Raw genomic sequence first — 20734 nt, forward strand, 5'->3', positions numbered from 1 at the left:
AGCGGCTCGGTGAATAAGGGGGAAGCATCAACTTCCCCATAGACAAGGCTTCTCGAGGTGAACTCTGGGTGGACGCCCATTTCCGTGAAACATCTACGGGGCTGCTAGACTTAATACTGAGCCCTTTGCACTTGAGCATGCTCCTGTCCCCTCTGTCCTTCCCCAGTGCTTTGGTTTGCTGCTTCTATCCTGCTCTGCAGAAGAGTTTTCCAGTACCAGCATCCTGCAGTGAAACAGAGGTCAAATGGATTTCTCAGGGTCCCAAAAGCTGTCAGCTCTTCCCTGGTCACAGACCACTGGAGCGTGACTAGTCATAAGCTCTGCACCGGGAAACATCTAGGGCCAGGGGAAAATCATCGAAAATTCCATTCTCGATTGCAGGACAGTTTTCCCCTCCAGTGGAAAAATGAGTCACGGCTGTGATTATCTTTTCCCCTGTGCTCCGACTCGTTAAAGATATGATTTAGATGCATGCAGGGAAGACCCACATCTCTGCCCAGATAAAGGCTCAGCTTTGGTGAAAAGGCCTGAAGAGGGGCTGTCAGCAGGGGGGCTCCTGTTTTCTTACAACGGTCTGAGATTATCTCTGATTTATCCTGAATTCAGCTTGTCTATGCAGAGTGCTCTGGATGTTGTCTGTGACCTCCATGAGATCATAGACTGGGTTTGGTCCATCTTTGTATTCCCAGCAATGAGCACAGGACCTGGCACATGGAGAAGGCTTAAGAAATGCCTGTGAATTTGCCCTGTTCCTGTACCTAGCCCATATTTTCTTAAGAAAATTACAGAGAGACCTAGTACTCACTGCCTTTTGAGATGAAAGGAACTTAGAAATGGTAGAGTCCAATTTTATGGATGTCTCATTTTATGGATGGGAAGACTGAGGTCCAGGAAGGTTGCATTCCCTCCCCATAGTAAAGGCTGAGTTGGGAATCCAGTCAAAGTTCTCTGATTGCACATTCATATTAATTCCCCCAATGACATATTTCCTTTTTGCAATGGGCAAGTGTCCAATGAAATCATATACTCTCTCAGCTGAAAGAGACCAGAGTGGTAATTTAGTCCCATCCATACCTATGCAAGGATTCCATCTATACCATCAATCAATCACTCATTAAAAATGTATTAAGCATCATCTCAGTGCCAGGCACTGGGCTAGGCTCAAGGGATCCAAATACAAAGAGCGAAACAGTCTATTGTCATGAAGCTAACATCCTAGAGTCAGCGAGGTGGCTCAGTGAAGATATCAGTGAAGGTCTGGATATGAGAGGTTCTGGGTTCAAATTTCAGACACTTCCTAGTTGTATGACTCTGGGCAAGTCATTTAACCTCCACTGCCTGGTCCTTACTGCTGTTCTGCCTTGGAACCAATATTTGGTATCAATTCTGAGAGAGAAGAAAAGAGTTTAAAAAAAATACAAGACCAAGTGGACATGCTAACAGAGTAGACACGAACATAGAGAGAAGCAATCAGAAAGGTGGCCATGTGGTATTTTCTTGGAAGCCTCTATCAAAGGGAATCTGCCCTGTTCTGAAGCAGTCCACTCCACTGCTGGGCAGCTCTAATGGCCAGGAAGCCATTGTTGTCATCAGGGTGAAATCTACCTCTCTGAAACTGGCATCCACAGATCCTGGAGACACAGAGATCCAAATGGGGGAGTCTTTGCCTTTTCTTAGTTCTGGAGCCCTGTGGCACTCACATCAATGACTCAGCAGCAGTATCTGTGCTCGTGTCCACCCTCTGCCAAAATATGGGGCTAACTAACTGGATTCTTTATTTTCTTTAAAAATCAACCAGTCTCTTTTATCTTAGAGGCTAGCGTCCAGGGATGAATTTTAGCACTCTTGTGGACCCAAACTTTGGGCCTTCAAAATGGGAACAAATTCCATCAAAAACAAACCCAAAACCCTCTTTTTTCCCCATCAGCCTCAAGATTCCTTCCTACCCTCAGTGAACATTCCACTTACATAATACTTTCCTCTATCTCTACAGAAAAGAACTTAACTTCCTTTAGGAATCCTGGCTCATTCAGTGATGCCATGCTACCCAGTGGAGAAAGCCATGGATTTGGAATCAGAGGACCAAGGTTCAACTTGCAGCTCTTTGTCAGTGTGATGATGGCCAAGTCACCTCATCAATTTGGGCCTCAATTTCCTCATTTGTAAAATGAGGGATCTCCAAAATTTCCTCTTACTCCAAGAGTCTATGACCTTGGGAAAGATGTTATAGGCATCAGCAATTGATGCCACAGAGCAATGGGTATCAGTCTTCAATAGGAAGCAAAAACCAAACAGCACATAGGTGGCTCAGTGGGTGGAGAGCCAAGTCTAGAGCAGGGAGGTCCTGGGTTCAAATTTTGCCTCAGACACTAGTGACTCTGGACAAGTCCCTTGACCCCCATTGCCTGGCCATTACCATTCTCTGCCTTGGAACCAGTACACAGTATTGACTCTAAGACAGAAGGTAAAGGTTAAAAAAAGAAAAAGAAAATATATGGTCCTAGACAGACGTTCCTTGTAAATAAATACAATTAACTAAATTACTCAATTCCTATCAATGGTTAGTGCCTCTCAAGTTGTAAAACAGGGCAAGCTATTTTCTTTAATTAAAAAAATTGTTGCCACATTTAGCGTTCAGATCATTAAAATCTTTACATATGCCTGCTCTTTCCTTTCTGGGTGAGTCATCCCTTGCCCCCCCCCCCCCCCGCCGCCCCCAGAAAAGAAAGATGAAAAAAATCACAGTTCAGCAGAACTACCCAATACATCTACTGAGGCTGACAGCATGCCAGTATATGCCGGGTTTCACCCACATTGTCCCCCACCCCTCCAAAAAAGACAGTGAGCTGCCTCGTCTCATCTCTTCTTCAGGGCCACGATTAGTCATCATAAGGCAAATACATTTTTGTGAAGCTCTAGTCCTAATATTTATGATGAGCTGCAGCATTTATCATGAACCCTCACGTGACAAAATCAAAATTGTTCCCATTGTACAGATGGGAAAACCAAACTACAGGCCAGTTAGGAGAAACAGCACGAATGAAGCAGCTTATTGTTAGAGGAGTCCAAACCGGAAAGCGGACTGTATGTTGGAATCCAACCAGTAGGAGAAAAAGATCCCAGCAAACACGTTTCTCATTAATTCAGAGGCCTCGTTGCTGCAGAAAGAAGGCCCAGGATCCGGCTGCTGACGGGGCTCTCGGCTTTCCAAGAAAGCTCTCTGACACAGGATTTCTGCACACTCATTTGTGCAGAACAGCAATATGGCAGGTGGCGGCACCAGGCTGACTCCTGACCCCTTTTACAATGGCACCAGGATCTGCTTTTCTCTGAATGTCACCGAGGCAAGAGATCCTCCATAACTGTGCCGACTGTAATGTTTTCTCAAGTCCGTAAGTGTGTGTTCGGAGGGGAGGGAGATGGGGAGAGAGGGAGGGAAAGGAGAGAGAGAAAGGGGGGAGGAGAGAGGAAGGAGAGACAGAGAGAGGCAAGGAGAGAGAGACATAGAGGGAGACAGAGACAGAGACAGAGAGATAGAGAGAGATAGAGACAGAGACAAGGAGACAGAGAAAGACACAGAGAAAGAGACAGAGACAGAGACAGAAAGACAGAGAAAGACAGAGACAGAGAGAGAGAGACAGAAAGAGAGAGACAGAGACAGAGAGACAGAGAGGCAGAGAGACAGAGAGACAGAGAGAGAGCCAGAGAGGCAAAGAAAGACAGAAACAGAGAGATGTAGAGAGATAAGAGATAGAGACAGAGACAGAGAGACAGAGAAAGACAGAAAGAAATAGAGAGACAGAGAGAGACAGAGAGGGAGACAGAGAGATATGGAGAGAGATAGAGACAGAGAGACAGAGAGAGAGAGAAAGAGAGAGAGACAGAGAGACAGAGACAGAGAGGCAGAGAAAGACAGAGAGAGATGTAGAGAGATAAGAGATAGAGACAGAGATAAAGATAGAGACAGAGACAGAGAGATATGAAGAGAGAGATAGAGACAGAGAGAGAAAGAGAGAGAGGGAGAGACAGAGAGAGACAGAGACAGAGAGGCAGAGAAAGACAGAGAGAGACATAGAGAGATAAGAGATAGAGACAGAGACAGAGAGATAGAAAAAAGAACAGAGAAAGAGAGAGGCAAAGAGAAACAGAGAGGGAGAGAGAGATAGAGACAGAGAGATGGAGAAAGAGATAGAGAGATAGAGACAGAGACAGAGAAACCGAGAAAGACAGAGAGAGAAATAGAGAGGGAGAGACAGAGACAGAGACAGAGACAGAGAGGCAGAGAAAGACAGAGAGAGATGTAGAGAGATGAGATAGAGACAGAGACGTAGAGAGAAAGAGAGAGAGGCAGAGAGAGACAGAGAGGGATAGAGACAGAGATAGAGAAAGACAGAAAGAGAGTGACAGAGACAGAGAGATATGGAGAGAGAGAGAGAGAGATGCAAACCCCATCGACAGAAATGTTAATTATAGAAAAATACAATCCAATTCTCTAAAACATGCAGTAGTTTTCCTCCTATCCATTGCCCCAGTTCAATCGACTAAATATGCCTTAAGCACCTACTGGGTGAAGAATACTGTAAGAGGTCTGGGTATGACATGATTTGGCCTCAGAGTTTTGTAGTCTAGTAGGAGACTATGAAGGGCCTTGAATGTGAAGGGCTAAGGAATGTGAGCTTGAACTCAGAAGGTAAAAAGAGCCATGAGAAAGTTTTAAATAAAGAACAGGAATGATCAGATTCATTCAGAATGAACGAATGAAAATGAACTCATCCACTCTTATTTGCTTTTTGCTGGGCACTGGGAAAGAACCAATGACAGCAAGGGGGAAAGTGAGTCTCCCCTTGATCTCAAGGAGCTTACATCCTAATAGGGGTAACCATCTCCTTTGGGGAAGTGGTGATCAGGAAGGGAGGTTAGGTCCCAGGAGTCACAGGAATGGTGAGTGGGGCCACAAGGTGGGTGGTCATCCCAATAGATTTGAGTAATGGTCTGGGGCCAGGGCAGACTCAGGATGAGATGAATTTCATTCACCCATTAGGGCAGATCCATTTCAGGACAGAGTTCCAAAACTGAGTGGATTAACTCCCTCCAGGAGGAGGATGGATTGGAATGGAGTGAGAAGGGAGGCTGGATGACCCCCTCCCTAGCAGCCTATGACACTGTGGGGCTCTGGAAAAGGGGCTGCAGTAGAGAATGGGCAGATGGGATAGACTTAGTAGTAACCATCATAGATATGAGAAGGGATAGAGAGAGAAGAGTCAACGATAATATCGAAGCTTTGAACATTTAAGTTTAGGGATATGAACGATTTCTGCCACTGACAAAAATATTAGAATCAGGAAAAAACAATCACTGATTGGTGGCAAAGATAATAAGTTCAATTTGGGATATAGGATCAGCTATAGAATTGGAAGGTACCTTAGAGACCACAGAGTTCAAAATCCCCACCCTCTCATTTTACAGAGGAGAAATCCAGACCCAGCAAGATGAAGTGACTTGCCCAGTGTCAAATGCAAGTAAATGTCAAAGAGAGAATTTGACTCAGTTCTGCTCTGATTCCAAAACCCTATCAACTTCCCTATTCCAAGTTTGAAATGTGGGCAACCCCTCCCCCCCCAAAAAAAACCCAGAAAGACACTAGTCATTTGGAGAGGAGAGTCTGGAACCCTGACGAGATGCCAGAGTTGAGTATTTTTAGGCCTTATCTGAATAGTGGTAAGAGTTGAAACCATGAAAGTCCAGGGATAGAGTATGAAAAGAAGAAAGAAAAATGGAAGACCTAAATTTAAGAGTGGGAGAAGGATAAGGAATGAGCAAAAGAGGCAGAAATGGACCATGATGAAAAGACCCAAGAAATGAAGGGAACAAAGGATACAAAGACAGGGGAAGGGGGGAGGCAAGGCTTTTTGGGGGAAAATGTATGGAGACCTTGATGGGAGATGTTGAAATTGAAATCATGAGCCTAGCTTTGGAAGTCTTCCAGTGGCTGGCTCCATGGTACCTGAGCTATTCAGCTCCATTGGCTTTAATTTTTATTCCCACTTTTGTTTTTCTGTCACCTTCTCCCCTGTCCAATTATTCCCCCTTCAAGAAAAGGCAGCTTAGCAAACCTAAGCAATTCATCAGGGAAATCTATGCAGTGGACCACACCCAGAGTCTCCCACCTGGACAAAGAGAGGGAGGTTCCAGCACTATCTTTTATTGCTCCTCTTTCTTCAGTTTCTCTAGTTCTTTACTTTCCCTTTCCTATCTTCCTGCTTATCCTCATGGCCTCCTCCATGCTTAGAAGAAATTCTCTTGTCTTCTCCAACGACTGAAGGGTCTCCCTTTCTTCAAGGTCCACTAGGGATACTTCCTCCTTTCACAGAAAGTTCCCTTGGTAGTGATCCCATTCTCTTCCTTCCTTCCTTCCTTCCTTCCTTCCTTCCTTCCTTCCTTCCTTCCTTCCTTCCTTCCCTCCCTGCTTCCTTCCTTCCTTCCTTCCCTCCCTGCTTCCTTCCTTCCTTCCTTCCTTCCTTCCTTCCTTCCTTCCTTCCTTCCTTCCTTCCTTCCTTCCTTCCTTCCTTCCTTCCTTCCTTCCTTCCTTCCTTCCTTCTTTCCTTCCCTCTCTCCTTCCCTTCCTTCTCTCCTTCCCTTCCTTCTCTCCCTCCCTCCTTTCCTTCCATCCATCCTTCCTTCCTTCCTTCCTTCCTTCCTTCCTTCCTTCCTTCCTTCCTTCCTTCCTTCCTTCCTTCCTTCCTTCCTTCCTTCCTTCCTTCCTTTTACCTTCTGACTTAGAATAGATATTAAGTAACCATTTCTAAGGCAGAAGAATGATAAGATCTGGGCAACTGGGGTTGAATGGCCTGCCCAAGGCCACATAGTTAGGAAGTGTTTGAGGCTAGATTTGAATTTAGGTGGTCCCAACTCCAGGCCTGCCTCTCATTCACTGAACTGCCTACCTGGCACTCTCCTCTCCTACATTTCTCATAACTCGTGGGGTGTTTGTTCTGTATCAATCTATGGAATAATCAGAATACAAAATAATCTATAGAATAGAGAATACCAGAATAATCTATGGAATAGAGAGCTTCTGAGGGCTTGTCCAGCTCTAGACCCAAGTCCCACTGACCTCACTCATAAATATGATGCTGCCCATTCTAACTGACCCCACCTTCCTTAGACCATGAAATTCTTGAGGCCCGGGGCTGCCATAAATTCCATCTTTATGGCCTGAGTCCAGCACATTGGTCCAGCCCTGAGATTTTATTAGTAGAATGAACTCCCTACCAATGCAGATGTATGGAAGGAAGGAAACAAGCATTTGTTAAGGGTCTAGTGGATGCCAGGCATTGTTCTAGGTGTTTTACAAACTGTTTGATCCTACCAATAACCATGCTATCACTATCCTCATTCTACAATTGAGGAAACCACAGTAGACAGCAGTTAAGTGACTTGGCCAGGGTCACAAGTCATTATATATATATATATATATATATATATATATATATATATATATATATATATATATATATATCAGAGACAGACCTTGAGGCCAGGTATTCCTGACACAGGGGTTCTTTGTCTGTTATCCCATGCTACATCTCATGTTCAGCACAGAGTAGGTGCTTTTTAATATCTTGGCTATATGATGCATGCAAGGGAGAGGATGACTTGCAAGGCCAAGTGCTTGAGGAGATGAGAACAGAATCAGAGGTCTAGGATTAGATGCAAGGAAAGGAGTGAGAATGAGAATTTTAAAAGCCAGTCCACCAGAGCCTCATCCACTGGCCACCAGCTCTGAGCTCTGGGACTCCAGCTTCCTTAGATCAGGATAACAATGGGGCTGTACTCACCAGTGCTTTGGCATTAGGGTTAGCTTTCTTGTCCAAGAGAATCTTGGCAACTTTGTAGTGGCCACAGTGGGCAGCAACGTGCAGGGCGGTCAAGTAGTCATTAGTGACGTCATCAACAGGCACGTTATGTTGGAGGAGAAGCTGGACACAGTTTAGGTGGTCCCCTTGTGTCGCCATATGCAATGGAGATAATCCATTCTGGAAAGGAACACAGGAGGAAATTTTAAAAAGAGAGATGTTCACTATGCAAGCTTCTCACTATACATTTTAAAATTATTGTTGATAGGATGACCTTTGTTTTTATACCACTTTCATTTCCCAGTGTAGCTCTTTTCCCACTGCCAGACATTGATCTCTTAAAACAGAGGTCCGTGGACTCTTTCCTATATGTACATACATATATAAATATCCATATATATATATATACACAAAAATACCCACATACAAAAATAAAAAGATAGATGATTGTATTTTAGTGTTGACTTCCTTCATAATCTTATGTATTTTATTTTATTCATCTAAAAACATAATTGTGAGAAGTCTCTAAGTTTCGCCAGATTTCCAAAGGGATCCACGACAGAAAAAAGATTCAGAACCCCTTGCCTCATAAAAGAATAAAAAAGAGGGAAAAACACCTTAGCAAAAATAATCAACATAGCAAAAAATATCCTGACATTATTATACAGTATTCAAAAGCCAAAGTTCCTTCTTCCCCTGATACTTTTGACAAAACAAAACAAAACAAAACAAAACAAAACAAAACAAAACAAAAACCTTATAACTCTTCTTTGGGGCCAAGATTGGTTATTAATTACATAGCATTTAATTTTGACTTGTTTTTGTTGGTCCCCCCCACCCCCATTTATATCTTTTTGTCATTGAATATCTTTTTCTCCAGATTCTGTTCACTTCACTTTGTATCAGTTCATATAAGTCTTCTTATTCTTTTCTAGATTCATCATAGCTTCCATTCCTTGGAACTTAGTAACAGTTCACCATGTTCATGGTTAAACTTGTTAAACCATTTTCCACTTGATGGTTGCCTGCATTGCTTCTAGTTCTTTACTACTACCAATAATTCTTCCCATAGTTTTAAAAGAACAAAAATTTGCCGTATTAATTCTTTAAAGAGAAACCCTGTTAGCTGTAAGGCTCAATTTCCCACAGAGGGGAAAAAACTCTAAGAAAAAAAATTCTTTGCATCTACCTGAATAAACTGTAGCTACTTTTAACACTGGTCCTCCCACTTTTTACATCCATCAAAGAGCAAACTGTCAAGGATGACATTTTGTTCCTGATTTTCAAAATAGCCTGTACTACAACAATGGAAATCTGGAACACTTGCTAAACTCCACACTGATTCTATTCTTTAATTTTAAGATTGAAGGGAAGGGAAAAAAGGGACTGAGACAGATTTATAAAACTTTTGGCTCACACGTATTTTGTCCTTTAAGTTTTCTGTTGTAAAATGCTAACCATTTGGTAGTGAACTCTATTCTTATCCTCTATGATTTGCAAAATGAAAAGGTGGATCCTGAAGGTCCCCTTCCTGCTCTGAGTCCTTTGATTTTTATTTTTTATTATAGAGATATTTTATTTTACCAATTAAATGTAACAACAAATTTCCACATAAATTTTCAAAGTTATATGATTCAAACTGTCTCCCTCACTTCCCTCTCCTTTCCTGGAGCTGGCAAGCAATTCATGGTGGGTTATATGAGTCCTTTGATTTTATGATAATTGTTGAGATGCTTTTCTGGTCACCAATGAAATTTCTTTGCTTTCATCTGTTAAGAAAGGAGTTTCTTCAATTCTTCATCAATATGGCGCCCTCATGTGATGGTGATGAGAGAAGGCAAGCCCCGAGTGGAGTAGACCATAAATGGACGAATTGTTCACTCTAAAAATCAGTGGTGTTCCTATGGATGAATGTCATTAGCCCATTTTGCAAAAATGTTTTTCCTCCTCTTTGTTTTTTCAATCTTTGTTATAAAAGATGGCTTACCGGCGAGGGGAGAACAGAGGAGAGAGAGTTCTCCCCAAAGGAAGGTGATGGAAAAATAAAATATTTTGATAAGAATTAAAAATCAACAAGACAACAATAAGTGAGCCAGAACAGGAATGGGCACAATTAAATTTAAAGAATGAAAGGACTTGGCCACAATCAAATGAAAATGAACATTTGAGAAGGGCAGACAAAGGAAGTCCTGAATGGATTTTGCAGCTACAGAAAGCAATATCTTAGTTAGGAGAAAGCCAGAAAATGTAAACATGAAAAAAAATGGCTCCCAGAGGCTTCGGTGACCTAAGTACTCTCCATTAGAAGTCTTACATGACCCGAATGCTCATAAAAATTCATCAGAATAGCAAATGTGGGCTTTTTAGAGGAAAAATAGGTTTAAAAGAATGTTTAAAATAATAGAAGTTGCTATAAATTTGTATTGAGACGAGGCTTCTGGGGAAAACTGTTTCTAAACCATATTGTATTATTAAGACTAAAAGGTTATTTTTTCTTTATTGCCAAGGAGAAAGAGAAAATATAAATGATAAAAAAAAGAGTGGGATGTCCTAGTGGCACTCAGAGGGGACTTGGAACATCCTCATGACTATGTGGGCAGCTCCATCAGAGAAAAGGCCATCCGTGTCCCATTCATTTTGGTATCTTCCATAGCAGTACTGAGCTTTTCATGTAGTAGGTGTGTAAGAAATAGTCATAGTAATAATAAGGATGAAAAGAATGTCATATAAGTTGTTTGTGGGCACGGACGTTAATTCTTTCTATGTGTTTATCCCTCTGTGCCTAGTATAGTGCCGTGACGCCTAGCAGGCATTTAAGAAACGAGTGCTGATTGACTGGTTGAGAAAAAGTAAGCATGGAAACCTACATTGATATTTATATAGTTTGCAGAGCTATTTACAGACTAATCTAACTTCCTGTGGGCCAACTGGGATCTTTTTGCCTAAAATAAACCCTTTTCCCATTCTAAACTTAGGAGCAAATGTTTTGGAAAAACCAAAGGCGGAAGGAAAATGCCCACAGGGTAGAACAATTTCCTATTTAAGATGCTGCCACCCATGGATTTATGTCCTGGTTTATGCCACAAAAAAAGTGGTGTGTGTGTATGTTTTGACACAACGTCCAAAATAAACCGTGAGCCTCCAGGGTCTGGTCTGTCCGTCTCTCTTTGGCATGTGAAATTCATCACAGTCCGGCTCCAGATGATCTTCGAGGCTTAGCGTGCGGTCCTCTCCTTCCTTCACACTGGCCATCTTGCTGTTGCTCCAATAGGACGTTCCATTTCCCACCTTCTTGCTTTTGCCCATGTTGTGTTTCACGGCCAGAAGACACTTTCTTCTCACCACCATCTCCAGTCTCTTTCCAACTTCATGCTGAATGCCGGCTCTTTCTTCAGGCTGTTCAGCCCTCATCACTTCAGCTTCTAGTCCCTCCTCCCCTAATTACCTTTCATTTTGTACATATGAAGAATAATTGTACATATGTACATGTTATCTCCCCTCCTAGTCTGCATGATCTTTCAGGGTAAGTTTTATCTGTTCCCCCGCCCCTTGCACCATGTTTGTCACAGAAGGAATGTTTAATGAGTCCTTTTTGCTTAATGGATTGCTGGTGTAAACAGAGAAATAAAATCTGAGATCATATCCCAGGGAAACATGGAGAAAGGGGCATTAACAGTCACCTAACTGAGAAGTAGAAAGACTATAATTAATATTGTGGAGGCAATAGGAATAGGAAATAGAGAGAAATACCTAAAGCTGGGCAGGACCTCAGAGCTAATACTTACAGTCTCTTCCTTTAACATATGAGGAAACTGAGGCTTAAGGTCATGAATAAGGCAGGATTTGAACCCAGATCATCTGACTCCAAGCCCAAGGCTCTCTCCACTTATAGCACAATAAGTCACATTTCAGAAAGTTTAAATAAAATAATAACAGCAGTCAAATGCTCAGGATAATCTGGAGAAGGACTCTTTTTCTTCTAGAAATGAATGGTGAGTCAGACAGAAGAGGGGTAGTCAGTAAGTACAGGTGCTGGCCATGAGGGATGTCAGGGGAGGGCCAGAGGACCACAAAGGAAGACTCGATTAAGTGGCTCCTGCACTGAGCCCTCCACCCTGGCCCAGGTTCATCAGCCAGAAGATTAGAAGCCTTAGAAAAGACCCAGAATGTCTTTGGGGGCAGCTAGGAGGCACAGAGGATAGAGCACCCAGCCTGGAGTCAAGGAGACTTGAATTCAAATCTGGCCTTAGACAATACTAGCTGTGTGAGCCCAGGTACTTCATAAATGCTAGTCAATTGCCTGGAATTTCCTGAGCTTCAATTTCCTCATCTGTAAAACGAGGCACTTGGACTAGATGGCTCTCCTAGAGTCAGGATGACAAAATGGAATGATCATTGGCTCTGGAGTCAGAAGCCCTGGGTTCAAATCCCATGGTGGCCACTTACTGCTACCTGTATGTCTTTGGAAGAGTCACTTAAACTCTGGCTTTGGAGTCCTAATTTACAAAAGGAGGAGGCTCTCCTGTGTCGTTCCTGTGGTTCCTCCCAAGTCTAAAGCTGTGGTTGTCTGCACAGAGGCCAATAGGTTGACCAAGTATCCAGCATATTAGCCTTGGAGAGAACCATCAGGATGGGTCAGCACTAGAATAATGGTCCAAATCCCTCCAGAACCCACAGATTCCAGGTGTTCTATTTTCCTCACACTCCCTCCTTTTCTAGCTGTGAAAAATTCATGAAGTGATATTTAAACACCCATCAAAACAGGACTTCCTTGGACAACTCATTGGGCACCAGTGTATTATCTCCTCCGTCCCATCTGGAGGCACACTGAGAATGGAAGGCAATGACCGCCAATGGCTGTGACGAAATCACAGGATGCTGAGTGACTCGGAGCAAGCTGAGCCTGGGACTCTGCCTTGGCTCGAAGCCTCCCCTCAGACCCAGTTATTGAAAATACCGTGAACAATATTACCTTGGTTTTGGAGAGGATTGGGGCGGCTCGATCCAAGAGCATTTCCACAACCTGCTCATGACCACTCCTCGCTCCACAGTGGAGAGGGGTCAACCCATCCTGTTGAACACAAGCAATGACTCTGATTAGCTTCCACACTGGCTCTACCAGGGAGTGCCCACATCCTCTTAATGAGCCTCAGTTTCCTCATCTGTAAGATGAGAGAGTTGGACAAGGTAACCGGGGAAGACCCTTCTGTGAGCTGTGGTCCCAGGTGGAATGTGAAGGTCTTTGCAAACTTTATATTGGTAAAGAAATGGGGCCATTTTTATCTGTGAAATGGAGGGATTAATGGCCCCAGAGGCCCCTTCTGCCTTGAAATCTCCACTCCTGTGTGGTGCTGCTCTGGAGAGCTCTCTCAGGGGATCCTAGCTCAAGGAATTCTCTTGTTTGCTCCACTGTAAAGTGAGGGGTTGGTCTAGATGGCCTTCCAGATCTCACAGAGTGATGAGGCACACTGTCCACCATACTGCAGGTGGAAATATCGATGGCTAAGGAGAATTTTCTACTTTGTATCATTCTTATTTGTGAAGATAGACAAGGTGGTGTTGTATAGGCAACCCAAAAAACCCTCACCTTCCATCTCAGAACCAATATTGGGTGTGGGTTCTAAGGTGGAAGAAGAGTAGACTCTGGGCAATGGGGATTAAGTAACTTGCCCAGAGTCACACACCTAGGAAGTGTCTGAGGCCAGATTTGAACCCAGGACATCCCATCTCTGGGCCTGGCTTTCTCAATCCACTGAGTCTCCTATGTGTCCCTGACAAGACATTTAAAAAGGAGATCCATAAAACCAGAAGCAACACTTTTTAATGGGAAATTATAAGACCATAAAACTTTTAAAATGAGAAAACATTAGTTGAGTAATTCATGATTTTATCATAATTATATTTTAGTATATTAGATTTTATAATTAAATTGATGTCTTTTGGTTTTATATCACCTTCATTTCTGAATATATTTTCTCCCTCTGAACCATTACTTGTAACAAAGAATAAAAAAGGCAGTTAAGTAAAACCAATCAACACCTCACCCTAGACTGATAGTCTCTGCAATATTTCACATTTGTTCTTTCTCTCTCTCTCTGTCTCTTTCTTTTTTCCTTCCTTCCTTCCTTCCTTCCTTCCTTCCTTCCTTCCTTCCTTCCTTCCTTCCTTCCTTCCTTCCTTCCTTCCTTCCTTCCTTCCTTCCTTCCTTCCTTCCTTCCTTCCTCCCTTCCTCCCTCCCTTCCATCTTTCTTTCTTCTTTCTTTCTTTCTTTCTTTCTTTCTTTCTTTCTTTCTTTCTTTCTTTCTTTCTTTCTTTCTTTCTTTCAACCCATACCTTCTGTCTTAGAATTGATACTAAATATCAGTTTCAAGGCAGAAGAGGTATAAGGGGAAATAATGGGGATTAAATGACTTTTCCAGGATCACACAGCTAGGAAGTGTCTAAGTTCGGATTTGAACCCAGGACCTCCTGTCTTCAGGTCTGGCTCTCTATCCACTAAGCCACTTGGCTGCCTCCAGTTGTCCCTCACTTTCTCAAAGGAGGGAGACATAGTACACATTTTCAATCTTCTTCAAGCAATTTTGGTGTTGAAATTCATTTATTTAATAAAAGTATATTCCTGCTTTTAAAAAAGACATTGGTAGGTCTTTTCAGTCAGAAGCCTATTCATACTATTTGAATATTTCTTCCCTGGCACTGAGTGCCACCATTTGTAAGGCAGTCAGATAGAGAAATGGTCTTGGAGCCAAAGACCTTGGTCAAATCCTACTTCAGACATTTACCGTTTAGGAGACTACAAGTCATTTAAGTTCTCTTGGCCTTAATTTCCTCACCTATAAAACAAGGGAGTGGGGATTGGCCTTGATGACCTCTAAGTTTCTTTTTGACTTTAATCTCTGGTCCTCAAACAAAAAAATGACTTCAGAGAAGATGTGAGAAATCTTCCCTCCCTCCCTTTCTTGCAGAGGAGGACCTATGGCTGTGGAATATTTCATTACGCCGTCTAAATCAGATGATGTACTGATTGGTTTTACTGATCTGCTTTTTTTAATCTTTCTTTTTTTATTCTTTGTGACAACAGATGGCTTGCCAGATACGAGATAGAGCATGGGTACACTCAGAAAGCAAAGTGATGTAGAACCAGAAGATCCCAACAAAAACTGGATAAAAGAGCCCAAGAAAAGTAAGAGGACATCGCTTTAGAAAACGAGGATGAAATGTTCATGCTTTTCCAAGGGGTCACAAATCAGAGATTTGTTATTAGTAAAGAAGGTTGGCAATAACAACAATAAGAACTGACGTTTCCTGAAAACTCAGCTATCCAGAGTGAGCCAGAGATTAGTTTTTAGGGATAGAAATTATATTTTTTCTTCTAATTTTTGAAGGAATAGATTCAAAACATTCTAAGACAACCAAAGAGATTTCTTCAAAAAGGAAACCACAATATGTTTTATCCAATGCATTTATCCTTTGCCTCTTTCTCAGGGTACCATCTCACATTTGAAAAACCAGGTCCTGAATAGCTCAGAACTAGGGGGCGCCTAGTTTGACTTTGGGACACTTAACCCATCTATCTGGTTAAGAACATTCACTCTATGCCCAATGAACTGGAAATACTCTTTCTTTTTCTTCCCTTATGTTTCCTCCTTGTTTTTTTTTTGTTCTCTAAGGGCAAACCTAATGAGCTATTTTGAAGATAGAGAAACTAAGGCTAGAGAGATTATTAAGTCAGTCACCCAAGGCCATTTGGCTAGCAAGTGTCTGAGGCTGATTCTGAGTTCAAATCTTCCTTCCTTTCTGACCACTGACTTCAGAGACCTCTTATTAATTACCTTCTAGTCAGAGAGTGGCTGCGTCTGTGGAAGAAGTACTCAGACCAAAGAAATCACCAATTCTTAATGCAGGGGGGCAATGAAGTAAGTAACAGTCCCAACCGAGGTTGGAAATGGCATCGCCAAAGACACGGGAGGGACAAGAAGAAAGAGAAGCCCTCGTGTCATAATGTAGAAGGAAACCACTGGGTGGTTCAGCTGTGTAGACCTAAGTAAAGACCTTGGTAAGAATTTCACAGGATGAGATGACATGGAAGAGCTGCAATCTATACCAGTGAAGGCAGTGCTGTAGAGACGAACAACTCACACAAGAAAACAAAGTGGATGAAGCATGCCTGTTAGACTCTGCTCTGCTAGACTGATGGATGGCCGTCCATAGCATTCATTCATCTGCCAGCTCATAGACCTGGGAGGGACTCTCCTAGGGTCCAGACCTGAATAGCAAGAATGGCGGGCAAAGTGGCACATTGGAAATTTCATGCCCTTTCAGGGATCCCATGCTGCTCTCTGGAACACAATGCCCATTTTTTTTTAAAGCATCAACATATGCTTATAAGACAAGAGATATTGAGATAGTGTTCTAGGGCTTGAAAAATCCCTTTTGCACCTTCTTACTTGGCTTGAGTTCAAATATAGCCTCAGACTGGGTGACCCTGGACAAGTCACTTAATTCTGTTTGCCTCATTTTCCTCATCTATAAATGGAACATAATAATAGAGTCTACTGCCTAGTGTTGTTTTGACAATCAAATGAAATGACTCTGTATGACTGTGCATAGTTAGAACTAAATACACTTCAGTTCTCAAGGCTATTATTAGAAAAATTATTATTATTATAATATTAATATTATGTATTATAATATAATATAATATAATATAATATAATATAATATAATATAATATAATATAACATAATACAATATAACATAATATAGTATCGTATAGTATCGTATAGTATCGTATAGTATCGCATTATATCGCATTATATTATATTATATTATATTATATCGCATTACATTACATTATATTACATTATATTATATTATATTATATTATATTATATTATATTATATTATATTATATTATATTATATTATATTATATTATATTATATTATATTATATTTATTATATTATATTTATTATATTTATTATATTTATTATATTATATTATATTATATTATATTATATTATATTATATTATATTATATTATATTATATTATATTATATTATATTATATTATATTATATTATATTATATTATATTATATTATATTATTAGCAGAAATAACATGAATTAAGGTTTGAATTCAGGTGCTCAGAGTCCGAATCCAAAATTCTTTCTAATCTTTTTTTAGGTCTTTTCCCATAAAGCTTCCTTCATTTTACAGTGTCAGTTTCTCTGGGCCAGGGAAATAGTTCTCAAGCTAGGATCACGTACACATTGCTGTGACTAGAGAAGGGGGTCTCCTCTACTCTGTTTCCTAAAAAAGAGGCGTTTGTGGAGTTGAATAAAAGCAGGAAGGAGAGAGGAATTTTGAGTGATCACAGCCATAGTCTGGGAAGGAAATAAAATGGTTTGGGGCAAGAGCAAAGTCAATTCTGGTTTCCGAATTCCCTGGATCCTGACAGTGATGTCCTGGAGATCCAGTGTGCAGCCACACAAAGGTTCATTTCAGTGACATTTACATAGATGAGGAAGAGGAAGTCGATTTCCCTAGGAGGATTATGGCCCATGGGGCTCAGGGATGGACACACACACACACACACACACACACACACACACACACACACACGAGAAGGGCACAAGGACTTCTGAGACATGGGCTTTGCTGAAAGGCAGCAGGCAAACTGCTATCCTCAGTAAAACTCAACAAAGAACATAAGCAGATTACAATCAATCATTATTATTAGTGACTGGGGCTCCTATTTTTCTGGCTCTTTAAAGCTGACAAAGGGCTTTCTTCTCAAAAGACCTGGGAGGCAAGGCGTGAGGGAAAAATGAGAGCGGTTAAATTATCAAGCGTGCCACCTCAGTGGACTTGTGGACGGGACGACCCGGGTTCAAGCCCTTCCTCGGACACATACTAGCTGTGTGACCCTAGGAAAATCCCTTCACTTCGTTGTGCCTCAGTTTCTTTATCTGTAAAATGGGAGTGCTGGATTCTGTGGTCTCTGAAGTCCCTTCCAGTTTTCAATCAGTGACTGTATGGTCTGTACTGGCTGGGCAAGACGTTTAAATTCTCAGCGTCCCCAAGTCTTTAAGAGGCCAAATTGCAGGAAAAAAGGTTTATGTGCTTATATGAATAAAATCACAAATCTGGACTGAAGGAAGAAATAGTTGTGCCTACGGCCCCCATCTCACAGCAGACATGGCTTCCCTTCTCGCCTGGCTCCACTACTTCAGGGCTTGCCTGCCTGCCTTAACCCGGGCTCCAGGATGCTCATTATTGGGATAACCTCAGCATCCTGTGAGATCTCATGGGTCCTGGTGCTCCACCTCATCTCTGGCCCTGCTCTCTTTGATTGGAGGGTGGAACCATGAACTCCCAAACCACCATTGAAAGAGGGAAGCCAGTGTAGACATCCCTTCCTTTCCTCCTGGCATCATGGCTCCAGGACATCTCTGACTTCTCGCCCATGCCCAGGGAGCAGACACAGCATCCTTGTGCACTTGCTAGAGAGGTGGGGGTGGTCAGGATGGTCCTGGTGGCAGTCCCAGCACTTCAGCTCATTATTGGCAGATGGCAGAGAGTCCACAGCAGAAACTATATGGTTCTGTTTTAGCCCAAAGAAGGGGCTTTGAGAAGAGCCCTCTTTGGCTGCAAAAATGCCTAGTGGGAGACATACATTCTGATGAATAATTCCTCGTAAATTTTAAGTGGTGAAGTGGACAGAGGGCTGGGCCTGGAGTCAGGAAGGCACAGGTTCAAATTTGACCTTAGACATTCGCTCTATGACTCAGGGAAAGTTACTTAATCTCTGTCTGCCTCAGTTTCCTCAATTCTATCACGAAGATAATAGCACCTGTTACACAGAGTTGCAAGGATGAAATGAGAGGATATTTTCCTGGTATATATAGGTACCTAATAAAGGCCTGTTCCTTTCCCTTCTGTTACAATGGAAGGAGACTTAGCTCTGGAGTCAGAATCCCTGGGTTCAAATCTTGTCTCTGATCTTACCACCGCTGTGACCGTTTAATCTCTCTAGATCATTTTTTAATCTCTAAAATAAGAGGATTGAACCAGAAGACCTCGGGGGTCCATGCCAGCTCTAGAGCCAAGATTTCTTGGTGCCAGTGAATATAGTCAGTCAGCAGGCATCTATCGATACTCTGCACCAGGCAATGTGCTAAGCTACCTCTCGGAGAGTCAAAGAAAGGCAAAACTATGAGTCTTGCCCTTGAGGAGGCTACATTGGAATCAAGGAGATGGTATGACAACAACTGGGTGCATAGGACATTCATACAGGACGCGTAGAGAGGCATCTCCAAGGGAAAGTGCTAGCGGTGGGGTTGGGAATTACTTTCTGTTCATGTAGACACAACAAATTGTAAATACTCCTAGGAGACATCCGAAGAATTGCAAGAAGCAGGACTTATTATTCTTATTTATCAAGAAATTCTGTTCATACGAAAAGGCCATGGAGGCAGCTGGGTAGCTCAGTGGATTGAGAGCCAAGCCTAGAGACGGGAGGTCCTGGGTCCAAATCTGGCCTCAGACACTTCCTAGCTGTATGACCCTGGGCAAGTCACTTCACCCCCATTGCCTAGCCCTTACCACTCTCCTGCCTTGGAATCAATATACAGTAATAATTCCAAGATAGAAGGCAAGGGTTTAAAAAAAAGAAAAAAAAAGAAAAGGCCACCATATATTTGCTCTCTAAGCTTGATACATGGTGCCACCATGATGGAAACCACTTGAGGACAGACTTAGCCATTGTGGTCTTTGTCCCCACAGTTCATGGAATAGTGACTCATTTATTTGTTTGTTTGTTTTGTTGTTGTTGTTGTTTTGTGCTTAGTATATCTTAAATTTCTTAAATTGAATTGTTGAAAAAAATCAATCAACTGACCTCTTATTAGGTGCCAACTATATACAAAGAGCAAGATGGTACAGTGGATAGAGTGATGGGCCTAGAGTCAGGGAGACTCATCTTCCTGAGTTCAAATCTGACCTCAGATATTTACTAGCTATGGGACTCTGGATGAGTAACTTAATCCTGTTGCCTTAGTTTCCTCATGTGTAAAATGAACTGGAGAAGGACATGGCAAGCCCTTCTTGAGTCTTTGCTAAGAAAACCCCAAATGGAGCTACATGGAATCAGACATGACTGAAAACAACTCAACAACAACAATTGGTATTTTTCTTCTCTATATCTATTGTTTCCTCCATTAGAATGTGAGCTCTTTGAGATCAGGGACAGAATTTCTGTCTTTCCTTCTATCCCCGGTCTTTCACACAGTACCTAACACATAATCGATGTTTAATAAATGCTTTTTGACTGGCTGGCATGGCCAACAATCCTCCGAGGTTAGGTAGTGTGTGTGTTATTTCAATCATATAGATGAAATAGTTCAGAGAGGTTAGATGATTGGCTTTGGGTCACCTGGCTAGGAAGCATCAGGATTAGGGTCTTCAGGCACTACGTCCCATGCATTGTCTACTCCGCCATGTTGCTTTAAAGACATGGACAATCCAAAACCGATTTGTCGGTCGTGTATTGAGAACAAGAGATATGAAAATGCAGCTAGCTGAGAAGATCTCAAAGGTGCCTTCCAGTTTAAATCTAGTGTGTGCTATTCTAAGGCAGATGGTCTGAGTGTTGTGATCTCAGCCAAAAATAAAGAAAATTTTTCAGAGAAAGGCCTCCCATCTGTTGGGTGGATCTTTATGGAAAGGCTTGGCCAGGATCCCTCAAGTAGAGAAGGCATGGCCCAGTTTCTTTCTACCTCAATGGCAAGAATACTCAACAGAGATGAAATCTTAGCTTTATAAAACCTGAGAAGTAACCTTTGAATTTGGGCCTGTCATTTCACCTGTGGAGTGA

The 20734-nt window shown here is 42.0% G+C and overlaps 1 protein-coding gene across 11 annotated transcripts in view; it reads right to left on the minus strand.

Annotated features, from left to right (window-relative positions):
* The window catches only part of ANK3 (ankyrin 3), a 754092-nt gene that overhangs the window by 188133 nt on the left and 545225 nt on the right, over positions 1–20734 (minus strand). For all 11 annotated transcript variants that reach the window (XM_056795799.1, XM_056795855.1, XM_056795804.1 and 8 more), the window contains 2 exons: positions 12829–12927; positions 7839–8036 (listed from right to left, as the gene is read on the minus strand). In XM_056795799.1, coding sequence (XP_056651777.1) covers positions 7839–8036; positions 12829–12927 — 297 coding nt within the window. The remainder of the gene's footprint in view (positions 1–7838; positions 8037–12828; positions 12928–20734) is intronic.

The sequence above is a fragment of the Monodelphis domestica genome, chromosome 1 (assembly GCF_027887165.1).
Source record: "Monodelphis domestica isolate mMonDom1 chromosome 1, mMonDom1.pri, whole genome shotgun sequence".
In the NCBI taxonomy this organism is placed as follows: Eukaryota; Metazoa; Chordata; class Mammalia; order Didelphimorphia; family Didelphidae; genus Monodelphis; species Monodelphis domestica.